At 43.7% G+C, this 21,700-nt stretch overlaps 1 protein-coding gene across 3 annotated transcripts in view; it reads right to left on the bottom strand.

Annotated features, from left to right (window-relative positions):
- Positions 1 to 21,700, bottom strand: part of GIPC2 (GIPC PDZ domain containing family member 2) — an 86,070-nt gene that overhangs the window by 23,739 nt on the left and 40,631 nt on the right. For 2 of the 3 annotated variants that reach the window (XM_067726667.1, XM_067726668.1), the window contains exon 4: positions 4,211 to 4,317. In XM_067726667.1, coding sequence (XP_067582768.1) covers positions 4,211 to 4,317 — 107 coding nt within the window. Of the gene's footprint in view, positions 1 to 4,210; positions 4,318 to 4,479; positions 4,523 to 21,700 lie in introns of all 3 variants that reach the window. The other variant, XR_010940916.1, reaches the window with a different exon arrangement.

Raw genomic sequence — 21,700 nt, 5'->3', positions numbered from 1 at the left:
AATAGTTCTATTTCACTATTAGTTATCATCATCTTTTACTGTGCCCAATTTATAAGTTAAACTTTATCATAGGTATGTATGTATAGGAAAAAACATAGTATATATAAGGTTCAGTACTATCCACATCACACATTCACACATCCACTGGGGGTTTTGGAACGTGTCCACTGTGGATAAGAGGGGACTACTGTATGCAATTTTTATCAATTACACACGTGTTACCACATTAATGTATTGAGTATGTTATAAAAATAGAAATTTTATAAGATGATGAAATAATATTTTTAAATAATTGTTGTTTTATGTATTAATGGTACCAAAATATTTTTGTTCTTCCTACAAGTCTCTATGAAAAACATGATTGGATATATTTTATTATTCTTTTAAAATCTTGGTTTAATATTTGGTGAAGTCTGGTTCTGTTTAGTTTATTTCAATACTTGGTTTTAAATGGCTTCATAGCTGAAATAAAATTTGCCCAAAGATGTTAAACACTCAACTACGGGTACAAATGTTGAATTCAAGACTACACTGCAGGGCTTCCCTGGTGGCACAGTGGTTGAGAGTCCGCCTGCCGATGCAGGGCACACAGGTTCATGCCCTGGTCCGAAAAAATCCCACAGGCCGCGGAGCGGCTGGGCCAGTGAGCCGTGGCCGCTGGGCCTGCACGTCCGGAGCCTGTGCTCCGCGACGGGAGGAGCCCCAGTGGTGGCAGGCCCGCGTACCGCAAAAAAAAAAAAAAAAAATGGCTACCAAGATCTTACTATTCTAAATAGCTCTTGATCTCATCACCCCCTCTTCCATTCACATTCTGATTGCCTGTGTTCAGTCCTGACTTTTTTTAACTGAGATATAATTGACATATAACATTATCTTAGTTTCAGGTGTACAACATAAAGATTTGATATGTGTATACACTGTATGGAAAATCATCACCACAATAAGTCTAGTTAACATCCATAACCACACATAGTTATTTTTTTTCCTTGTGATGAGAACTTTTAAGATCTAGTCTCTTAGCAACTTTCAAATATATAATATAGTATTATAAACTATAGTCACCATGCTGTGCAGTCTATCCTCAGGACTTGTTTATAAGTGAAAGTTTGTACCTTGACCCTCTTCACCCACCCACCCCCAACCCGCTGCCTTTGGCAACAACCAATCTGCTCCATTTCTGTATGAGGTGGGGTTTTTTGGGGGGGGGGAGGGGAGAGGAGCATATAACCGAGGTCATCCAATATTTGTCTTTCTCTGTCTGACTTATTTCACTTAGCTTAATACCCTCAAGGTCCATCCATGTTGTTACAAATGGCAGGATTTTCTTCTTTTTTATGGCTAAATAATACTCCCCTCGTCTTTTCTTATTTGCAGAAGTCTCCTAATTGGTCTCCCTGCCTGAAATCTTCAGGCTCGGGACTTCCCTGGTGGCACAGTGGTTAAGAATCCGCCTGCCAATGCAGGGGACATGGGTTCAAGCCCTGGTCCGGGAAGATCCCACATGTCGCAGAGCAACCAAGCCCATGCGCCACAACTACTGAGCCTGAGCCCTAGAGCCCACGCGCCACAACTACTGAAGCCCACGCACCACAACTACTGAAGCCCGTGCGCCTAGAGCCAGTGCTCCACAGCAAGAGAAGCCACCACAGTGAGAAGCCTGCGCACCGCCATGAAAAGTAGCCCCTGCTCGCCACAACTAGAGACAGCCCGCACACAGCAATGAAGACTCAATGCAGCCAAAAATAAAATAAAAATTAAAAAAAAAAAAGACAAATCTTCACGCTCTCAAATCCACCCTGCTCAATATCCCATCCCCCAGAACCAAGGGGTTTTTCTAAAGCACAAAACTGATTTGCTGTTCCCCTTGCAATTTTTAAATAGCCCCCCCGCTCCATTATCCACAGGCCCTTCACGCCCTGACCCAGGCCTCTACCTCCAGCGTCATCACCCACCACCAGGTACTTGCAGCACACTCCAGTCCCGTGGACATTTCCATTTCATGCGTAGAACACTCTTCACCCCATCTTTGACCAACTCAACCATTTCTTCTGGAGGGAACTCTCCCTGATTTCCCTTTCCCAATCCCTGACTGTAGCTGATCAGCCAGCCCCTCCTTTATGACATTAACCTTGCCCTTCTGATTTGTAATAGCTTCTTTTCCTGCCTCTCTCCTTTTAAAGGAAAAACAACATCTTTATCCATCTTTGTATCACCAGCACCTGGACTGTACCTGTCTCAACAAACACATAGTGAATAAATTGTGAGGTTTGCAGGTGGAGTATAGTTCAGTTTTCAGAAATTGTGCTAGATAATGAGGGGCTGATTTGCTTCAAATCTGTAAATCCTTTGGTGTTTCAAATTAAATGGTAGGTCATTTGTATCAAATTTAATATTAGCACCAAACTAGTTTTTTTTCCCCTTTATTACGAGCTATTTTAATTGCCCTATTTAATGAAGCAGGCTATGCAAATAGGAAGGGAGTTTTAGATGTTTTTCTTGGAATGAATCTTTCCCACCTCCTCAGGCAGATCTGCAGTTATTCTTTTTCATTCCAGCACCTTCTATATAGCAGCTGCTCATAAATAAACAGATATGTATTACCCATTTTAACTGTTAGAAGAGGGCGCTCCTCCTGAAGTGACATGGAGTTTTTCCTGCCGACCCCACTTCCTTTGCAAACAGTTTGAAGGTCTGTCCTTTTCTCCTCCACTTTAAAGAACACTTGGCATCCCCTAGCTCCTTCCCACTGTCCTTCCATCCTCTTACAGATTCCTTTCTTCCACTGAGGTTTGTTCATTTGTTCAACAATAAACATTTACTGGACTTCAGCAATATGTCTGGCAGTGTGCTGGGCATTGGAAAAATAAAGACTCAGAACAACCAGATGTCACTGCCCTGGGTTTTTTCACAAATCTTGTCATATCTCACTTTCAAAATGCTTTCAGCTCTCCCAGGCCTCTCCGTTGTCACTTGCCTCCAGATCCATCTTTTCATTCACCCAGGACCAAGGCACTCGACTCGGAGTCTTCCCCTGGATTCTCCAAAACAGACAACATCCTGGGTGACTCCAACATTCAAGAGGACAACCCTGGCCTCGTGGTTCCTTGAGGGTCTGCTCCGACCAACCACACCCATGACTGACCCTGACATCGTCCCCCAAAAGCTCTGGATCCTATGAAAACAGCCTCCTAACCATTCATCTGTCTCACTCTCTTGCTCTTCAAACAGCTGGGAGCCCTAGGACGGTAGGCACACACAGACATGCCTTCCCCCCGACCCAGCCCCCCCACCCCACGCCAAGGAGCTCCAGAGCCTCAGAGGTCTGCCTGACCTCCCCAAAGGAGGGCTTCATCACCGCTGTCTTCCTGCTGTGAGCGGACCTGCCACTTGTCACTTTGAATCCTTACCACTGCCACCCTCTTCTTCCACGCTCCTTCCCTCCATGTGTCTCTTCTCCTCGTGTTTTTCACTCAAATACTGACATTTACATAGACACAGTCAATCAGCAAAACCCTTCCTCCAGTCAAGCGTAAGTGAATCACTCACTAATTCATTAAATTCAAAGATCTGAGCTCCTCTGAAGTGTCAGGCACTGTTCTGGGTGCTGGGAATACAGCTGTGAACAGGACATGTGAGAACAAGACATGGGACTGAGAGGAGACAAGGATATAAGTCCCACTGGGTTCAGCGCCTTAAAAAAAATGAAGGGCAAGGAAGATTGGGCAGGGGGCAGGGTGGTGGGACCTGCTATTATACCAGCTGCTCAGAGGCTAAACAGGGTAGGATGTGGACAGAAACTCAAGGCGGCAAGGGAGTGAGCAGTGCCCGTAAATGGGCAGCGCATCCAGCTAGAGGTAACAGCTCATGCAAAGGTCCTGAGGCAGGGATGTATCTGGAGTGCTTGCGGACAGAGAGGAGACTCAAGTAGCTGAAGCAGAGGGAGCCAGGAGGAGAGGGGTGGAGATGAGAGCAGAGAAGAGACGCAGAGTCAGATCGCGTTGGTCACTCTGAGGACTTTAGCTTTTACTCCGAGTGACGTGGGAAGCCACTGGAGGATTTTGAACAGATTGTTCCATCTCATCTGAGTTTCGAAAGGATAACTCTGGCTGCTGAGTGAGTAGCGGGAAAGAGGGCCTTTATTTCCAGCTCTGACAAACACGAACGTCCATCCATTTCCAAGACATATAGGGATTAAATGAACATAACATACCACTTCTTCCACAGTGGCAGGACCTTTTGATCTCAGGCGAAGTGTCTCCCTTCCAGTACCAATCCTTCCTGTTGATGACTTTCCAGCTTTTGACCTGGGCTCCATGTCTATAAACATACAATGGATGGGGAAACGTACATATATTAAGAATTCCAACCAGTTGCTATAAAAGCTAATGAGTTTCCATCACAAATTTCTGTACAGTTATTGAAGAGATTTGATAAAAGCTATGCCTTCTGATAAAATTTCCCAAAACAAAATAAATTCACCTGTCATCCATTATTCTTATATGAGAGTCTCTGTGAGGTCTGCCTACAACAAGAAAAGGAAATACGTGAAATGTGCTGATCGGAAAGACTGGAAGTTATAAGGAATAAAAAATAAAACAGTCGGGTTTATTGTAAGAGTAAAGAGGTATATGTGGCAGGAAAGCAGAGGTAGGTGTGTAGCTGGACTTCATTAAGGTCGTAAAGAAGGGAAGGAGTCATGTCTTGATAGAAGACAGAGATGGAGGCACTATTATTGGAGGACCTACCTTCTGCTGGATGCTTTCAATACAAAATCCCATTTAATTCTTGGGCCAACCTATGAGGCAAGTTAGAGCCGTCATTTTACAGAAAAGGAAACTGAACTCAGTAAGGATCGGAGCTGGTATTCAAATCCAGGCCTTGTGACCCCAAAGTCTCAACAACACTTCACCACCACACCTCTTGGAAGCACAAGGGATAAATTCAGAGGTAACGGACCTCAAGAGGCTGGGAACAGGTTCCGAGGAAGGAGTTCCCCTCACAAGGCAGACGACAACAGAGAGCAAGAGTCCACGAGAAGCCGCTCCTTCCCTTCGCTGGTTTTCTACGTGTGTGTTTTGGTTTGGTTTTGGTTTTCCAGCATACCAAGAGTCACCCCCACTCCCAGACAGTAACATAAATGAGTGGAAGGGTAGGGTGGAAACTGAGGATAACTCCCAGGACGTACCCTATCGAGGCCACTCCAGTAACTGCTCTGTGAGAAGGCAGGCCCTGCACAGCCAGATCTTCTACTGGTTTTCAAAGCAGATGAACACTCAGTTTTTTGCCAACCTCCTGATTTTTAACTTTTGGCAACTAAATCAAACTTTTAAAAACAACATCATGTGCTCCGCCACAAGAGAAGCCACCACAATGAGAAGACCGCGTGCCGCAACGAAGAGTAGCCCCTGCTCGCCGCAACTAGAGAAAGCCCGGGCACAGCGAGGATGACCAAACACAGCCGAAAGTAAATTAATAATAAATTAAAGACAAAAACAACGTAATGGCAAAAATAAAAAATTTGTGGATCAGATTCTAATCACAGGCCACCGATTTATAACTTCTGCAGGTATCCCGAGTCCTCTTGACTGAGGACTCTGGCAGCAGTTTGGGGCACGGATAGAGGTGGGTGTGAGGAGACGCAGCACCAAGGCTGGGAGATAACTGAGCTGCAATGCGGAGTCACAGGGCAGGCCGCAGTGTACGAGCAGGTGGTGAGGTCCATACAAAGCTCTCAAAACGTGGACGTCAAGTGGCCTGCACAAACACATCCTTCCTTAGAATCTAGGATAATTCCCACCTTCAGCAAGTCCTGTTTCACTACTGGGGATCTATTCCAAGGTGACTAAGGATTTTACATGTTAATTTTAACCTGCATTTGAGGACAGAGCCACCAAAACATAAAACACATAAGTTTTCCTCTGAGAGTGAAATTATTCAAAATAATCATGCAATAAATAGGGTAGTTCCCCTAAGCCAGAACCTCTCAATGGTGGCTGACAGTGCTCATGTTGACCACGGTGACCAGAGAGATGCTCAGGAGACCAGAGCTGTGTCAGCACGTCTGCAGCATTTGCCTTGCCAGTCACACTGTGTCCCGTCTGAGGGAAGAACAGATTAACAGGAGATGCTCACTCAGCACAGGGTTTCCAAAAGAATGCCCAACGAAAAAGATGAGGCCAGTCTGTCACCAGCACTGTCCAGGATTCTATACTACCCAGTTTGGAGTCATGTACAGACCTACAGTGGTCAAGACAGCCTCACCTTAATGATGCTAACCTCCAAGATAAACAACCTTACACCCGCCCTCCCCCTATCACACACTCTACCCACCGCGATTTCACCAAGCAACCTGCCCTGTATAATCTGTCTTCCAATATAAATTTTCTACAGGGTGGCAAATGAAGCACTCAGCTAACACATGTCTTTGGTTTACAACTACATATACATTTCTAACTGTAAAGTAATACACTGGCATTCTGACTTAACAACGAGTCTTTTGTAAGTTTGGTAAGCAAGATATAACCCTGGAAAATTGCACAAGTTATGGATACACTGAAGAAATTAAAGGTTCCTGGGATGTACGAAGCTAAGGACCCAGACTCTGGAACGTGGGAACTTCATCCAGGCTTGAGAAGTCGGCCAGCTGCCCTAGATGATGTCTCTGCTTACCTGGCTCTTACCTGCAACACCAGTAGCTAAAAGGGAAAATGAAATGTAGAACAGAAGTTTTTTTACTTGGTTTTTTTTTTAATTTTTAATTCATTTATATTTTTAATTCATTAATTAATTTATTTTTGGCTGTGTTGGGTCTTCGTTGCTGCACACAGGCTTTCTCTAGTTGCGGTGTGCATGCTTCTCATTGTGGTGGCTTCTCTTGTTGTGGAGCACGGGCTCTAGGCACGCGGGCTTCAGTAGTTGTGACGCGTGGGCTTCAGTAGTTGTGGTGTGTGGGCTCTAGAGCGCAGGCTCAGTAGTTGTGGTGCAGGGGCTTAGTTGCTCCGCGGCATGTGGGATCTTCCTGGACCAGGGCTCGAACCCGTGTCCCCTGCATTGGCAGGCAGATTCTTAACCACTGCGCCACCAGGGAAGCCTCTAGGCTTTATTTTTTAAGCAGTTTTAAGTTCATAACAAATTGAGAAGACAGAGCTCTCCCATACACCTCTTGCCTCCACATATGCATCACCTCCCCCATGATCAATACCCCTCACCACAGGGCTACATTCGTTATAATCAATGAACCTACATGGACACATCATATCACCTAAAGTTCATAGTTACGTTAGGGTTCACTCCTCGTGTTGTACATTCTGTGGGTTTGGAAGAATGAATAATGACATGTATCCACCATCAGAGTATCATTCAGAGTAGTTTCATTGCCCTAAAAATCCTCTGTGCTCTGCTTGTGCACCCCAGATTTTTTTTTTAATCATTACATGCTTGTCATCTTCTCCTCAAAAGTGTTATCTCAAAACTAACCACTTGGTGGCACCAAAACAAAAGTTAAAATTTCACTTCTGGCTTAGACCAGCCTCCAGAAAGGCAGTTCTTGTGGCTAAAGAAATAGAAGCCATGTTTCTCCACAATCCTGATTCAGGGAAGTAAATCAACCGGTTTATACATGAAAACAGGCAGGATGGCCCTGTTCAGCCTCAGAGGGAAAAAAATTTTGCTTTTTTAATGCTTGCAAAGGTTGCTAGTCTGGCCTACTTTTAGGGTGCTGGCCGGTCTAAGCTTGTCGAACCAACGAGGCCAAGCCCTAGATCAGTCACTTCACTTCTCATGAACAGGTTTTCATGAGGCCTCTCTTGGGGCTGAATGATGAGAGGGATGCAGTTCACACAGGAGATGCTGGTAATCGGCCTGCAGCTCGAAGGATTCACTAGACTCAGGGCTCCCCTCCTGTGTCACTTAGGGCACAGGACACTCAGAGCTCAGGGGTACACAGCTGCTCCCACAGCTGAGTGGGATGTCACCAAGAAGCAGTCGCCTTAGTTCCAAACCCTTTTGTGGCAACTGTATTTGTTACTTTAATTACATAATTGAATTTAAAACTACATGAGCTGATGAAATAAGTGTGAAACACAGAGTTATTATTGCTAGGAAAACTAGGTTAACTGCTTTGGAAAGACTCCATAAGGGCGAGTTGCAGAAAAAAAAAAAAAAGGTGTGGGCAAAATGATGCTAGGAGATTAGGAAAAATATCTTTAAACATCCAGCATTTCACATATCTGGCTTTTAGATATCAAACAGAAACCATAGATGTGCGTTCAGGTTCTGATTACTAAAGCAAGACTTCATAGAACTCCAATTTGTGTCCTCTACTCAAAGAGCTTTTTACATCTAAAGAGTTGTAAAAGAACGCATATTTATATGTTTTAAAATAAAATGTTTATATCCACTTGTGTCATTCTTTATGATACCATTTTAACTGGCATTTTCAATAAACAGACCAACCCCCAGTCCCTGCTACAACGTGAAGGTCAGGGGAGAGATGGGGAAATGGAGAAGACAGCAAGATGTCTGTCTCTAGTCCCACCCTGAGCCCCAGGGCAGGGGAAGAAGAGCACGGACAGCGGCCAAGGCCCTATCTTCAGGTGGAACACATGCAAGTGGTTTAGATCCCCAACGGACACAGGGTGACAGTGAGAAGGGTAGGCATTCTCCTGCTTCTGCACAGAACAAGATCTTGTTCTGGTCCCACAAGGGCCTGAGTTGGCCTGGAGTACAATTCATAGCAGGGGCAGAGCCATGATTTCCGTGAGAGGGGGGCACATATGGACACCTCTGTGCCCAGCAAGAGATAGACTTCAGAATCAGAGAACTTGAGTTAAAACCCAGCTCCACCATTTACAAATTGTGAGAGCTTAAGGAATAAGTTCTTATCTGAACAAGAACACTACTGAAACCAAGTGAGGCCCTGTGGGACTCCCAAGCACAGAGGCTCTTTTGTCCCGTTTCTTGTGGGCAAGGCTCCAGCCTCTATGACCTTCCCTGAGTTCCAAAGGGCAGATTCCAACAGTTGTTAATCAAGGGAGAAGCAGCCATGAAACCACCTGAGGCCAGATTAAAGGGACCAGAGAAGCTCATCAAGATTAGCCGACCACCTGAGCTGAGATTAAGGGCGTGCAGGCCCTGCTCAACCCTAATCTTGTCACAGACCCTCACCTTTGAACCACTGTTATAAAACCCTCATCAAATCCTCCCAGGTTGGGACACATAGTTTTTCAAGGCAGAAGCCCGGTGTGTCTCCCTTTGCCTGGCAAAGTAATAAAGCTATCCTTTTCTACTTCACCCAGAACTCTGTCTCCAAGATTTGATTCGCACCCGTGTACAGAGAGGCCGATCTCTCGGTAACACTACCTACATAGGATGTTGTCTTAAGCATTCAAATGGCTGCCGTATGAAAGGTGCTTTGCCCAGTGGTCTGGCTCATACACAGAGAGCTGCTACTGCTGTTGGACTTGCTTCTGCTGACACGGTCCACACTGGACAGACAGCCATCTGCTCGTCCCATGCTCTCCCCAACAAAACCATTTGCACTGGTTTTCCCAGGATGAAAAACATGCAGAAGTCTCTCTTCAAATGTTCAGAAAACTGTCACTTCAAATACAAAGGTCTCCTTTTTATTCTACCTTCTATAGAACTGTGATTTTTTTCCCCCTTCCATTTACAGGGGAGTAGAAACAACAGATGACCCATTACCCTACTCAGATTCGCCAAAGTGGCTGAGTTTAAGCCCAGCTCCTCGGGGGGATGGGGGCACTCAGCAGTGGGGGCCCTCCAGTGTCCATCTCATTGGACCTCTGACCCCCATTCAAAACGTCCTGTTAGAGTTACATGACACCGTGTGGGCAAGAGGGCAGACACATCAACACTCCAACCTGGAAACTTAGAGTCCCCTCCCCTAACCACCCATGTAGGTGAACTAAGCTACTTCACCAAATTCACTAATCCATTTCTATAATTTCCACCTCTGGAGTTCGACAGCATCAAAAATGGTGGCCATATGGCAACTCAGGCAGGACTTTGCAGGATGTGTATACCAATGACTTTCAGCACTGCAGGCCCAGAAATGCTTTCTTCCAGTGTTCCCAGAACTGACCTGAGTCTTAGGGATTGATTCACACTAACCAAATTCACAAGAATAGACGTCATTCATCAATGTATTAATCATAGGGAGGGATGGTATCAAAGGTCCAAGTGGGCTCCCATGCTTCATTCTCATGAACCCAAAACTTCCTGGGGAAAATGTCCAAGCAGAGACCCAGCCATGAAGGTCTAAGACAGCAAGGCTACGTGGGAAAAGGGGAAGGGATCATGCTCCAGGCCATGAGTTCCAAGACTCCAAAAGCAAGGAGTGGAGAGTTGATGTTTTACAGTCCCTCCCAACTGGGTGACTCTCAGTTTACCACGCCTCTACCCCTCTTGGGAATAATTCACTTGAAACTTTCTTCCCATTGGGTACCTGAGAAGTTTAGTGTGCATGGATGATACCAGAGAAAAGGACTTGGGCACAAAGGATAACTCTCACAGTCCAAGGCTGCAAACAGGTAGTTCAGTGACATGTGGTCCACAGACATGTTTGTGAAGTGTGCAACGTTTTCAGATTTTTTAAATTAGTTGCCAACTTTTAAAATTTGGGTGATTTCTCATCAAAATTCAAATTTTAAGTTTCTCTTGGAGACTGACGCATGCCTACAAAACAGTAATAATTAGGGTCGACAACTTTACTTTGGGGTTTGCAGCTCTCTGCCCTCATTTTCAGACAATCTCTCAAGGTATAGAATTTCTCACTACATATGGCTATAAAGCGTTATATGCTGTTTCATATACTAGTGTTATTCTTAGACTGCAGTCTTATTTCAAAGGAATAAATATACATACATACATCTATACTATAATTCATCTAGGAGCAAAAACATAGATCATCTGGGAAAATTAAAGGTAACTTTTTTAACTGACCATTTAATATGTCCCAGGTACTAGAAATTCTGATAAGTTCTTTTATTTAATCTTCACAACACTATTACAAGGTAGGTATTACTCTAATTTTACAACTAAACTTACAGTTGAGGCTTGAAGAAGTAAGATGATTTCATCAAGGTCATAGACAACTGGTAAGTGGTAGAGCTGGTCTACCCCAGAGCCACTGCCTGATTTTATATTCTATTAAAGATTATGAGTTGCCATTGGTAACAGACATTAGTTGGCTGTCTTCTCAGTACCCAGTGGTCATGAGGATCCCTGTGGTACAGGGGAAGCTGATTGCTCCCAGCTTCAGGAATGGGACACACGAATGGGCCAAGCTAACTGATCCCCTTCATCACAGTGATTGTTTCAGAGGTGGACATGGGAACAAAGGTAAGTCAGAAAAAAATCTAAGGACTTTTGCTAGAAATTCTGAGGCAAGGACACTCTCTTTTTCTGTTCTATGTAAATAAGGAAGCACATGGTCCCAGCCATTGCTGATCACCATCTTGGGATACGTTAAGGATGGATGGATGATGAAGATGATGTCTCAGGCAGCAGAGCACAAAGGAAGGGCAAGAAACAGGGTCCTGATCACATTGTACGGGCCCTACATAGAGCTTTGCTAATGCCGGCATCACTCACGGACGGTTGATTTATAAGCTTCCCTTTTCTGCATTAGCCAGGGTCATAAGGTTTTCCACTGTTTCCAAGTGAAAGATACCTCACAGATACAGAATTGTGTCTGAGCAATGAAGCAACCCTTCTAAAGAGACCTTCCAATGCTTGGACATACATAAATGACACTGTCCATAAACAGCTGGTGTGCTCACTTCCCTACCTCGACCCCCGACACTCCCTCCCTCCCTCCCTCCCTCCCTCCCTCTCTCCCTCCCTCCCTCTCTCTCTCTCTCTCTCCCCCCACCCCTCTCTCAGAGTAGCTGATATAAAATCTAGCTTTGCCCCAGAATTTAAAACTTGAACTATTCATTCCCTTTTTCTATGTCTCCTTCCTCTCTCCAACACTCTTCAGACTTCTTTAGAATAGCTATGCTGTTTTTTTTGTTTTGATCGAGCTGGTAGGGTGCTGGGGTGGATACGAAGCAAAAGTAGATAAGTGGATGCCACATACACAAGGTGGCTATCGGATCAAAAGGGCTGGCAACACATGACCCAATCCACCCAAAAAAAAAAAAAAAAGGCTACACAAAGTTGCTCTTAACTGTTCCTTTAATGAGACTGAACAGTGTAAGACAAGTGTCAGAAGGGAAATAACTATGCCCAAAATCATCTTGTTCTCTAGGTAAGGTGTCATTTGAGAAAAACTCAACCCTATTTTCATAACTCCCTGAAATTACAGGCAAAAGTTAATGTGCATCTCTGGGATAATTTTAATCCAGAGGGGACTGTGTCACCAAAAATATTACAAACCTCGGGACTCTAACACGAGGAAGTTAAAAGGATGGCTAAAGTATTTTTATCCTTTTATACTTATTTTATTCCATAGTATGATTTTATGGGAATTCAAAAATCAAAAATTGTTCACTTTTATTCATGGTTTATTACACATATTTTTCCTCCACCTTTTAAAAAGTTTAGTAGTTACAAAAACAATCCTGCCAGGCTTCCCTGGTGGCACAGTGGTTAAGAATCCGCCCGCCAATGCAGGAGACAAGGGTTCGAGCCCTGCTCAGGGAAGATCCCACGTGCCGCGGAGCAGCTAAGCCCGTGCGCCACAACTACTCAGCCTGCGCTCTAGAGCCCGTGAGCCACAACTACTGAGCCCGAGTGCCACAACTACTGAAGACTGCCCGCCTAGAGCCCGTGCTCCACAACAAGAGAAGCCACCCAATGAGAAGCCCGAGCACCGCAACAAAGAGTAGCCGCTGCTCTCCACAACTAGGGAAAGCCCGCGCGCAGCAACAAAGACCCAAGGCAGCCAAAACTAAACATAAATAAATAAATAAAATAAAATAAAATGTCTAGTTCATACTAAAAAAAACTACAGGGGGCTTCCCTGGTGGCGCAGTGGTTGGGAGTCCGCCTTCCGATGCGGGGGACGAGGGTTCGTGCCCCGGTCCGGGAGGATCCCGCGTGCCGCGGAGCGGCTGGGCCCGTGAGCCATGGCCCACTGGGCCTGCGGGTCTGGAGCCTGTGCTCCGCAACGAGAGAGGCCGCAACAGTGAGAGGCCCGCATAACGCAAAAAAAAAAAACCAAAAAACACACAATCCTGTCAATTTAAAAAGTTGATACAATATAATCTACCACATTTCTAACATGGAACCATTTAAGATAATGTTAAAGAAAGCTGTTTAAAATAAGTATGATCATACAGTTAAAAAGTATAAAGCTACTAAAAGTGGAATGATTCCGTTTCTCTACTTCCTAGACTAGGAATGCTAGACTTTTTTTAAAATAATTGTTTTCTGGTTATAAAAGTTAATATTTTGTATTTAAAACGTGAGAAACACAAGAAACCTAAAGAAACAAGTCATTCATAAACACACCACCAGAGATAACTGTTAACATTTCAATATACATATACAGCAAGTCACTTCTTCTACATGTAAAGATAGTTTTTTACAAAAAACGGGATATTACTGTACATTGTTTTGTAATCTGTCTTTTCACTTAATATATCAAGCATTTTCCCATACACAAAGGGAACTGTTTATCTGCTTACATTTTTCTGAAGGCATACTCTGACAGTTTTGAGTATAATTTGTCAGATCCATTGTCTTACAATTACATGACACTTCCCATTATACAATGGGAAGAATGTGTATTATTAGAAATGTGTATTATTAGAAAAAGAGCAATTAGACCAATAAGTTATATTATCTTCACACTGTTCTACCATAGTAAGGAAGCCACTTCCATGTTAGCATCAGTTTTGACCCCTTCATCCTATGTGGCTATTTTAATGATCAAGCTTACAGACAGCTGAGAACTATTATCTACCTTCCACTCATGGTTGTTATTAATTCCAAAGGCTCCTTAAACATTGTAGTTCTAAGAGAAATCAATCACTGTTTAGGGTAAGTGACATGGGAAATACAGATTACAGAGCTTTCAGTATTATAGATTATAATAATTTTACCTTTCTTAGATTAAAAACATGAGCATTTAATAAGTTTTCCCTTAGAGAGAGTTTATAGCTAGAGTAGAAAAGAGTGAATATTTAGCCTAGGTCTTTATCCAACTGAGTCTTTACACTGAAAACACATTTATCGGTTACACCCAGCATTCATCTAACACATTGCCACACCCCACAAAAGAGAACTTGGCTCTTCATTTATCTTCTTCCATAGTATTTTTGTGGTAAATGCCAAACCAATGTCTAGCTAGATATAAGAAAGGCAGAACAAACTCTATGACATGAAAAGATGATTAAGTGGCATGTTCTAGCCCCCAAATTTGTCACTGTGAGTGCTTTAAACCTTTGCCAAAACATACATGAGAGTGCCACTGTCACATAAAATGCAATACATCTAAAATTAAACTTCTCTCCCTTTCTCCCAAACCATTACTACATCCAATGGCCCCATTTCCAATGATCACTTTTATCACAGGCTCCAACGATAGAAACCTGGGGTTACATCTGCTTCTTCCAAACCTTCTCTCTCCCTCTTTTAGCTAAAGTGCATCAACCCATCTCTAACCTCTAGTTGTGCCTCTGCAGTATTACTCAGGCTTTCTTCTTTCATGCGAATTCCCACTGCTGCCTCCAATCCCAGCCCTTATTATTTCCTCCTGGACTACTGCAGCAGCTTCTGACGTGGTTTCTCCTCCAATCAAATACAGCCAACATTCCTCCTCCGGGCTTAACTCCCCAGAGTCTATTTCATCATTTCATTCTTCAGTTCTAATATCTCCATGATTCCCTATTATCCTCTCCGACAAGCTCAGGTTCCCCCCCTAGTTTTCAGAGGTCTTCTTAACATGGCCTGGAGCTGTTTTTGCAGCCTGATTTGCTGCAGTCCCTCCAAGACTCTTTTCCACAGGAAACCCTCCTTCCTTGTCTGTACTTCCCCTGCCATCCTGCAAGGCCAAGTTCAAGTGCAATCTTCTTCAGGAATCCTTCTCACCTACTCATATCTTTCCCCATTTAAACACCCACTTAAATGTCTGTAGTGGATTTAAATTTTTGCTCCACAGTTCTGGAGAAAAGAAATGTCAGGTTGAATCTGACTGGGAGCCCCTCACTCCACAGGTTTGGTGAGAAACTGAGTCTTGGTTTTTGCTTTGGGAGTCTCCCCTTCTCGGGATCCAGAGGGCTGATATGGTGCTCAGTCCAACATAGATCCTACTCTGAAGCTTGACCTCCAAGTCAGTGTGTCCAAGCCCAGGGCACAGGAGCTCTTTCACCTCAGATGGCAAGGTCACAGCTCTCACAGCCCTGATATCCCTTTGCAACTCTATCAGGAGTCCTATCACTTCTCATGGGGAGTTACATGGGAATGGGACACTGGTCCTTGATACTGGTGGGACATGCTATATAAGCCATCTGTCCCATGGCTTATCACTTTGGGAAAATTCCTTCGCAATCTTACCACTGCTCCCAGCCTCCCTCCCTCTCAGCTTCAGGACCCTTCTCCGTCATGGACAAATCAGCTCTCAGCTGAACTGCCCTTCGTTTAAATCTGCATTACAGCACATATCATATGGTTTGCATTATAGTCTAAGAGGCAGTAACACATACTGTTAAGCGCAGAAGCCTCAGGAGCAAACAGGAATGGAGTACTATGACCTCAGGGAGGTATTCAACTGCCCAAAGCCTCAGTTTACTTATCTAGAAAACCTTCATAGGAATGACACAAGGATTGAATCAGGCCAGAATAGAAGTCCTAGTAGCAATGACTTACATTTATGCAGCACTGTGTGCCAAGCACTATTCTAAGTGCTTTACCTATATTAACACATTCAATCCCCACAACACTTTATGGATAAGTAAACAGGCACAGAAGGGAGTAAGTAAGCAGTCCAAGATCACATAGGAAGTAAGCAGCAGAGGTAGGAATTCAACCCAAGCAGTGTGGCTCAGAATCTATGCCTTTAACCATTATACCATATTGCTTCTAATAAGCAATTGCTTCAAATGGTAGCTATTACGGTTATTGATAAACTACCTGATTCTTTTTTTTTGGGGGGGGGGTTCGCGGGCCTCTCACTGTTGTGGCCTCTCCCGTTGCGGAGCACAGGCTTCGGACGCACAGGCTCAGCGGCTAGGCCATGCGATCTTCCCGGACCGGGGCACGAACCCGTGTCCCCTGCATCGGCAGGCGAACTCTCAACCACTACGCCACCAGGGAAGCCCAAACTACCTGATTCTTAATATATCTGCCTCCTTATGTAAATTGCAAGCTCCTTGAGGACAGTAAACATGCTGACTCATCCATTACAGCTGTTAGGGGCTGGCTCTGGAGGCTCACTGCAGGGGTTAGAAGCCTACCTCCCGCGTTCACTAGCTAACTCTAAAATCTTGGACAGATTGCTTAACTTTTTAGAATGGCTGTAAGGATTAAATTATTTCCGACTTAGAAAGTACTTAGAAAAGTGAACGGCAGCTATGACAATGACATACTGATATAGTTCATTATTTGATATGAGATGTGATTTACCATCTGTCTTTCCACGATCCGGAAGAGTGCCAGAGTTCTCAACAAATATTTGCTAATCACCAACTCACCCACATTGTTTGTCTTGCTTCATGTGGGGTTCATCCTGTTTCTAAAATTACTCCTTAAAGAAAGGGCTACACCTTCAAGATAGTATCAGTAGTAATAATAGCAGCTAACTTCCACCAAAGACTTATATGCACCAGGGACTGTTCTGATTGTTTTTGTGTTTAATCATTTAATCCTCACAATGGCCCAATGTGGTCGATATTATTATCTTTACTTTTTGTGTGAGGAAACCAAAGCACAGAAAGGTTAATTTACCCAATGTCACATTAACACACAGCCCATATGTGGCAGAGTCTATGTACTTAACTACTTACACTTTGTTGTCCCTTTTGTAACTTTTTTCATATTCCACAGGATATTTAGTAGAATTCAGTATATATAAAAGTACCGGACTTCCCTGGTGGCACAGTGGTTAAGAATCCACCTGCCAATGCAGGGGACATGGGTTCGAACCCTGGTCCGTGAAGATCCCACATGCCACGGAGCAACTAAGCCCGTGCGCCACAGCTATTGAGCCTGTGCTCTAGAGCCCGTGTGCCACAACTACTGAAGCCCAAGAGCCTAGAGCCCATGCTCCACAACAAGAGAAGCCACCGCAATGAGAAGCCCGCGCACCGCAACAAAGAGTAGCCCCAGCTCGCCGCAACTAGAGAAAGCCCAGGCGCAGTAACGAAGACCCAACGCAGCCAAAAATAATTAAGAAAGAAAAAAAAAGTACCAAAAGCACTGTTGCTTGAAAAGTGTTCACTCAAAATAGCATGAATAGTAGAGAGTATTTTTTTAATGTTTGAAGTGTCTATCTAAGAAGTCATAATACTTAAAAGCCAAAGTTTCTCTTAATAGCAAATAGACTTAGTCTTTGAAAATGAGCACATTAGTTAAGCTGAATCACGAAGATGAGGTACAAGTTTTCCAGCTGTGAATGACTCAAGGGAATCGGACGTACTTCACATACTGAACATCCTATTCTGATGGGCACATAGCACAGAAATGAGGTCTCTAAAAGAAGACATAGCCCAGAGATCTGTAACAAAATCTAACCCCAAAACAACGACTAGACTATCGATGCTTTAGGAGGCCAACATTCTTTCAACTCCCTTTGTTTTCAAAACACTTTACTGATACATTTCATACCTCCTTCCACAAACCTCTTTCCATAAAGTGGAACAATTACAAATTAAAGAAATTCTCCAGGATAAGTTAAGTGGAGACTCATCTAAATAAAATCAAGGCCTCATAACATTTAATAATTAAAAGGCCTCGTAAGAAAACAAACCAGTTGAACTAGTCTGATCCTTCAGCCAGTTAAATGGAAGAATGAATTTTCACAGCCCTGGGAAAATCTAGGTTTACAGGGCAAACTCTGAAGGGTTGAGCTCATTGTGGAGACATGTTCCTTTTCACTGGCTAAAGAGAAAAGGAAGTGAGCCATGCCCTAAAAAAATTACCACTAGAGACATTCCAGCCGATACTTGATAAGAACTGGGAAGGCTGCCATCAACTCATGGCTAGAAGATGGAAAATTTGGATTGGAATGCAGCTGACCAGGAGAAACCATGTTAGGTATGAATAAGATTTCCCATTAAATTACAAGTTTTCAACAAGGGGGTCATTTAAACCAGTCGTTTTCAAATGTTTTTGTTTTTTGTTTTCTGTGGTTTTTTTGCTGTGACACAGTGACAAATATATATAATACATTATATCATGACATATATTACATATCTGAGACACCCATATGCATACACAGAAACATTGAAACTGAAACAATGCTTACCCTTACTAGGCACAAAGCACTATGAAATTTTCAGTTCTATTCTACTTTGTGCTCCGAACACACTAGTTGAGACCTACTGGCTGAAAAACAGCTATTTAAACCAGCAGAGGAGATTCTGAGGGTATGTTTTATAATAGTGTTTATTCCTCCCTCAGAGTCCCATAGCCAACTTAAGAAAGCTGCGATGGCGCATCTGCTCTTGGGACAAGTGACTTGTTCCTTGAGTGCTTGGGTAAAGGCCACCCAGAAGCTGGCTCTTCCAAGTCCAGCCATTCCTCACTGTGCTGACTCCTTCTCTTTCTATCCCTTGAATGTTGGGGTTCCCCCAGGGCTCTGTTTTTGGCCTTTTTCTCTTATTACTCTGAGTAACTGGATCTACTTCCATGGCTTCAAGTTACTCAGAAATCCCATTCCCTAGGCCCCAATTCTAAATGCCCATCTATGTCTAACGCATTTCCAACTGAACTGTCCCACAGATTTCAAACTTGTAAGGCCAAAATGGTACTGTAAGTACAATCTCTCTTCCCTGTCTCCTCGCCCAAATCTTTCTTTTCCAGTTTTCCTCCTCTCAAGGAAGAGCACCACACACAATCCACAGATCTGTGGATGATCATTTGCAACTTCTTTTCCTATACCTCAACATCCAATGCGTTACCAATTTTACCTTCTTAATATTCAGTGGTATGCAGGTAAATGTTTAACAGTCACCTTTCCAGGTTAAAAAAAAAAAAAAAAAAAAGCCCTGCCTTGAAGCACTTCTCTATTTCTGTGACGCAAATACCACACCAGAGCCAATTTCAAGCAACCGACTTGATGCCACTGAACATGGAATTGAAAAGAGACGGGCACTAATGGCTCCAGCGCACCACCATCTAATCCTCAGAACCATTTCTTATCTCCATGCCTACTGGCACTGTCTCCGGATTTCATCTTGCTTCTCCTCAACACAATAGAGTTTTTATTGACTTCCTGACCTTTTACTCATACCCTACCTCTGTGACATAGTCTCCAAAATACCTCTCTAAAATCCAGGTCTCATTATGCTTCTCCCCTGCCTAAACCCCTTCAGTGGTTCTCCACTGTCCACTCTTTATCTATATACATAAGGCCCTTGATAATTTGGTGCCCACTGACTCTTGGGCTTTGTCTCTTGCCACACCACAACCTATAACCTCTATTCCAATCACACCCACATACATCGTATTCTAAGGTATATCATACTGCTTCATGCTTCTGCACCTTTGTTTGTTCTATTCCTACTCCCTAGGACAACCTTCCCTGATTCGTTCCTTGAGTAAGCCTCTTAGGATTCAGCTCAAACTCCTTCTCCAGGAAGCTTTTCCTAAACTCCTTGGCTGGTTTGATGTATCCCACTTTTAGACCTCCAGTACATTCTATCACCTCTAACACCCTTTATTGAAATTTTTTCATATCCATCTCTTCTCACTAGACATGAGTTGTTTTTCTTTTCTTTTCTTCTTTTTTTTTTTTTTTTTTTTGGCTGTGTTGGGTCTTTGCTGCTGCACTGGCTTTCTCTAGTTGCAGCGAGCGGGGGCTACTCTTCGTTGCGGTGTGCAGGCTTCTCATTGTGGTGGCTTCTCTTGTTGCAGAGCACGGGCCTCAGTAGTTGTGGCACACAGGCTTCAGTAGTTGTGGCTTGCAGGCTCTAGAGGGCAAGCTCAGTAGTTGTGGCACACAGGCTTAGTTGCTCCGCAGCATGTGGGATCTTCCCGGACCAGGGATTGAACCCGTGTCCCCTGCACTGGCAGGCGGACTCTTAACCACTGCACCACCAGGGAAGTCCCTAGACATGCATTTCTTGAAGGCAAGAACTGGATCTTATTTATGGAATACCAAGTATGTAGTATGGTGATGGAACACAGTTGTTTCTCGATGAACAGTGACTCTTATCCCAGCAACTAACACCCTAAGACCAGTATATACTAATTACTCAAATATTCATTGAATGAAAACATATTGGTAAGTTCTTGCCATCTGCCCAAGGCCAAAGGACTGCTAAGACACCCAACCTATACCTTCTATATTGTCACGAAGTCCAAGATCTACTGCCATAGTCAAAGAACTTGCACTATATTTTCTTTTTTTGCTTCTTGGCCTCTGTATTAGTTTCCTGGGGCTGCCATAACAAAGGACCACATGGCTTAAACAACAAAAACTTATTTTCCTACAGTTATGGGGGCTAGACGTCTGTTACCAGGGTTACTTTCTTCTGAGGCCTCTCTCCTTGGCTTGCAGTTCACGTTCACAAGGCATTCGCCTCCTACATGTCTCCATGTCCAATTTTTCTCTTCTTGTAAATACACCAGTCATATTGGACCAGGGGGCCACCCTAATGACGTCATTTTAACTTAGTTACCTCTTTGAAGATCCTGTCTCCAAATATTGGCACATTCTGAGGTACTGGAGATTAGGACTTCAACATACAAATTTTAGGGGGACACAATTCAGTCCATAACAGCTTCCTGCTAGACTGTGAGCTTCTCAAGAGGCAGGAGCTATAACTTAGTCTTTTTTTCTTAGTATCTGCTAGGCATAGCAGAGTACCTGGAACACAGCAGATTCTCAAATTATTTGTGGGATACATAAATGAAGGACCTTCAAGGAGTGTAGTCCAAATCTACGGAGTGAGGTCCCTTCCAAATGTGGTGGCCAGCACCAAGAAGAATATGGCTTTAGCCTTTCCCTGAAAGAAAGTTAGATACTGTCATGGTCTCCAGATAGCCCACTGCCAAACAGCCATCTATATAGCACCCAAAACTTAGTAGAATAATAAAATCCTTAAGACTAGACACCCAAAGCCAGTTGACAATACCCTCCTCCCTCCAGACTCATTCTGATACACCAGACTAACAGCATCATGCATGGATAGAGTCAGATTCAAAGTCAAGAGAAAACAAACACTTCTCTACCTAAAGAACAAGACGTAAAAGCTTAGAGAAATGGTTAAATGGACATCTGCCTTTTCCTACCCAAAAGGAAACTTCCTCCCCTTCACTGTTCTGTGTGATTTTGGTGGGCCTGTCAATTATGTAGTCTGCCTTCCCCACTATCAAGACAGACACATGACCTAATAAGTACCCCCCTCCCAGGAATTTGAATCCTAAGTGGGGTAACATGAAGACAGGAAATAACTGGAGGGAGTCAATTAAGCCAGTACCATGAAGGGCTCCTTGTTCACACATCCCTGAAACAGCCTCAGTTCCTACCTTTCCAAGACTTGATTGAACTTTCTTTGTTTCTGAGACCTAC

Source organism: Pseudorca crassidens, chromosome 2 (genome assembly GCF_039906515.1).
Source record: "Pseudorca crassidens isolate mPseCra1 chromosome 2, mPseCra1.hap1, whole genome shotgun sequence".
Classification (NCBI taxonomy): domain Eukaryota; kingdom Metazoa; phylum Chordata; class Mammalia; order Artiodactyla; family Delphinidae; genus Pseudorca; species Pseudorca crassidens.
Note: the sequence above shows the minus strand (reverse complement) of the source record. Positions and strands in the feature narration are given on the sequence as shown.